The following is a 3,170-nucleotide window of genomic DNA, read 5'->3' as shown; positions in this document are numbered from 1 at the left end:
GGGCCTTTAGCCCCCACATGCAAGTGCACACATATACGTACACACACACACACACACACACACACACACACACACACACACACACGGAGAATAGAACAGACTATTAGGTATCAGGTGGATGCTCAGGCAAGCCTGGGCCAGTTAGAGAATGGAATAAGATAGGCCTCAATAGATTAATCTGTCTACATCGCAATAAGCAGCTCTCGCTCCTCGTGACTGGCTTCCTCCAGGTGGCTCGCTGTAGAGCCTTCTAACAGGTGATACCAGTAGGGCTCTGCTGCATCCCTTCAGTGCCTGGACAGAGCGGCCTTGTCTTAAACAGTCCATCCCAGACTGATTCAGGCTAGGCTGTTGAGCTGTGATTGAAATTATTGATGCTTTCATGGAAACCCTTCAGTGTGACCAGTAAGGATGGTTCCTCTGATTTAACCATTGTGAGTTTCAGGATGGCTGTCCAGTGGCACTGATGGTCATTCACCCAGAGACGCCTCACACTAACATGAGAATTAATAAACTACCCCACTGGGCTTGATCTCCCTTAAATACTGATGAGTGACTGAAGCAAGATTAAATGCTGTGGTCCTAAGAGGGCCTGTGTCTGGGACTGGGGAGCAGTTACGACCACTGGCTGCTCTTGCAGAGGACTTGGGTTCAGTTCCCAGCACCCACATGGCAGCTAATAACCATAAACAACCATACAGAACTCTAGTTCCAGGGGATCTGATGCCTTCTTCTCACCTCCACAGGCATTGCACAACACGAGTGCATGTACACACGTGCAGACAATACACTCATACAGACAATACACTCATATACATAAACAATAAAATATTAAAAAGAGGGCCTGTTTCTGTCCAACCTGGCCTTGGCTTGGGAGTGAGTATCTCTGTGGACCACAGGGGCTCAGGGTACTGTGATAGAGAGTCAACCTTCCAGTGTCAAACCATTGTGAGGTTGAGGGCTGCAGTCAGCCATCCTCCTTGATCTTATCCAGGAACAGAGGTGTCTTCAAGCTGAAGCTGGGGCCTTAACACTTGGGGAGCCCTCTGCTGCCAACCAGCCTAGGGTTCTCAGGTCTGTGTCCTCTGGTCAGAGATACATCTGCGGTACTCAGCAGTCTGAGAGGTGGATTTTCTCATCCCTAAATTTAATCCCTCGAGAGCCACAGAACCTGTTCGGTTTCCCTGTGGAGGACTCACAGCCCTGCCCAACCCTCTTGTGGGTTACTGCTCACTGAAAGGATGGGGACACCAAGGGCAGGAAGCAGGTGCAAAGTGGAGGGCTGCAGGGAGGAGGATGAGGGGGCACCAGGTCTATAGGGATTTTCTACACTGGAGCCCTTGTTCCAAACTCTTAAGTGTCTTAGTCCAAAGAGCTTAGTAGACACCTATATACTAGCAACTTAAGCCATTGGTAGACAAGCAGACCCAGATTGAAAGTATAGATGCAGCGTCCCACAGTTGTCATGGGCTTCCATTGAGAATGCAAAGTGCCCCAAGGTGTCCTGGTGAACTTGCTGTGCCACCCAAGGGCACCTTGGCACAGTTTGGGAAACTGGGTGTTACCTGTAACCTCAGCACTCAGGATGTAGAGACAAGAGGATCAGGAGCTCAAAGCCAACTTTGACTACACAGCAATTGGGATTCCAGGCCAGCCTAGCCTTTGTGAGACCCTGTCTAAAAACAAGGGGCTGGGGAGATGGCCCAGCGATTAAGAACACCTACTGCTTCCTGCAGAGGGCTCAAGTTTGGTTCCACCTAGGGGGCGCACAATCTCCTGTAACTCCAGCTCCAGGGGATCCAGCACCCCCTTCTGGCCTCAGTGGGCATTGCACCCAAACACAAAAATACGTTGGTGGTTTGTTTTTTGGGTTTTTTTTTTTCTTTTTTTTTTCTTTTCTTTTGGTCTTTTTGAGACAACTGCAGCTGTCCTGGAACTTGCTATGTAGACCAGGCTGTCCTTGAACTCACAGAGATCCGCCTGCCTCTGCCTCCCGAGTGCTGGGATTAAAAGCGTGAGTCACCACGCCCGGCTTGTCTGCCTTGTTTTTTATCATAAATCTGCTTGGCCTGAGCTTCCTGGAGATAGTCTACTGTGCTAAAAAATGTTAGCACCCAGCTTCCCAAACTGTGCCAAGGGTACCCATGGGTAGCATAGTGAATAAAAGTCTGTGATAATCCATCACACTTTTTTGATGTGTGTATCATTAATTTTAATTGTTTCCTTACAGATGTCCCTAAATCAATGACGACTTTAGTAGGAACATTTTTGCCAGTACCAGCAAAATTAAATCTCTATACACAAGTGAGTCATTTTAACACAAAAATGTAATTGGATGCTACTGTCTCTTGAAAGTTTAGTTTCTGCAGTAATTCCTAGTTTTGGGGTGTAATGTGTTCTTCAGTTGAAGATCAGCAGTGAAATCTAGAGAAGGTGACATATACCTGTGATCTTACCAGGTAAGGTGGGTTCAGTAGCTCACGGTCGTCCTCAGCTACATTGCAAGTTCAGGACCAGCCCGGGGTTACATAGGGCCTTTGAAAACAGCAACAGCCAGGCACAGAGATACACGCCTTTAATCCCAGCACTCAGGAGCCAGAGGCAGGTGGATCTCTGAGTTCAAGGTCAGCCTGGTCTACATAGCTAGTTACAGGCCAGCTGGGGCTACAGGGAGACCCTGTATCAAAAACAAACAAGGGCTAGAGAGATGGCTCAGCAGTTAAGAGCATTGGCTGTTCTTATAGAGGACTCGGGTTCAATTCCCAGCACCCACATAGTGGCTAACAACCATCCTTAACTCCAGATCCAAGGGATCAGACACCCTCTTCTGACCTCCACAGGCATTGCACAACATGGATGCACCTACCTACATGCAGGCAATACATTCATACACATAAAATAAAAATAAATTTTTTTAAAAAGTTTTTTCAGGGATGGCAAGATGGTTTAGTGGATAAAACACTTGCCATGCAAGCCTGAGTTCAATCTCCAGAACCCACCATGGAAGGAGAAAGAAACTCCCAAGAATTGCCTTCTGACCTCCACATGTGTGCTATGGCATGTATAGTACGGCATGTGTGCATTGACACCCACATACACACCAATGATTTTTTGAAACTTTTTTATAGGCCAGGTGTGGTGGTTCAAACCTTTAATCCTAGCACCCAGGA

General features: G+C 47.5%; 1 protein-coding gene across 1 annotated transcript in view; it reads left to right on the top strand.

The window, feature by feature from the left end:
- Tesmin (testis expressed metallothionein like protein) overlaps positions 1-3,170 on the top strand; it is a 31,950-nt gene that overhangs the window by 6,792 nt on the left and 21,988 nt on the right. Inside the window, exon 4 of the mRNA XM_008846321.2 lies at positions 2,231-2,304. Coding sequence (XP_008844543.1) covers positions 2,231-2,304 — 74 coding nt within the window. The remainder of the gene's footprint in view (positions 1-2,230; positions 2,305-3,170) is intronic.

Source organism: Nannospalax galili, unplaced genomic scaffold (assembly GCF_000622305.1).
Source record: "Nannospalax galili isolate Female #2095 unplaced genomic scaffold, S.galili_v1.0 scaffold1723, whole genome shotgun sequence".
In the NCBI taxonomy this organism is placed as follows: Eukaryota; Metazoa; Chordata; class Mammalia; order Rodentia; family Spalacidae; genus Nannospalax; species Nannospalax galili.
This window is presented reverse-complemented; position numbering and strand designations above follow the sequence as displayed.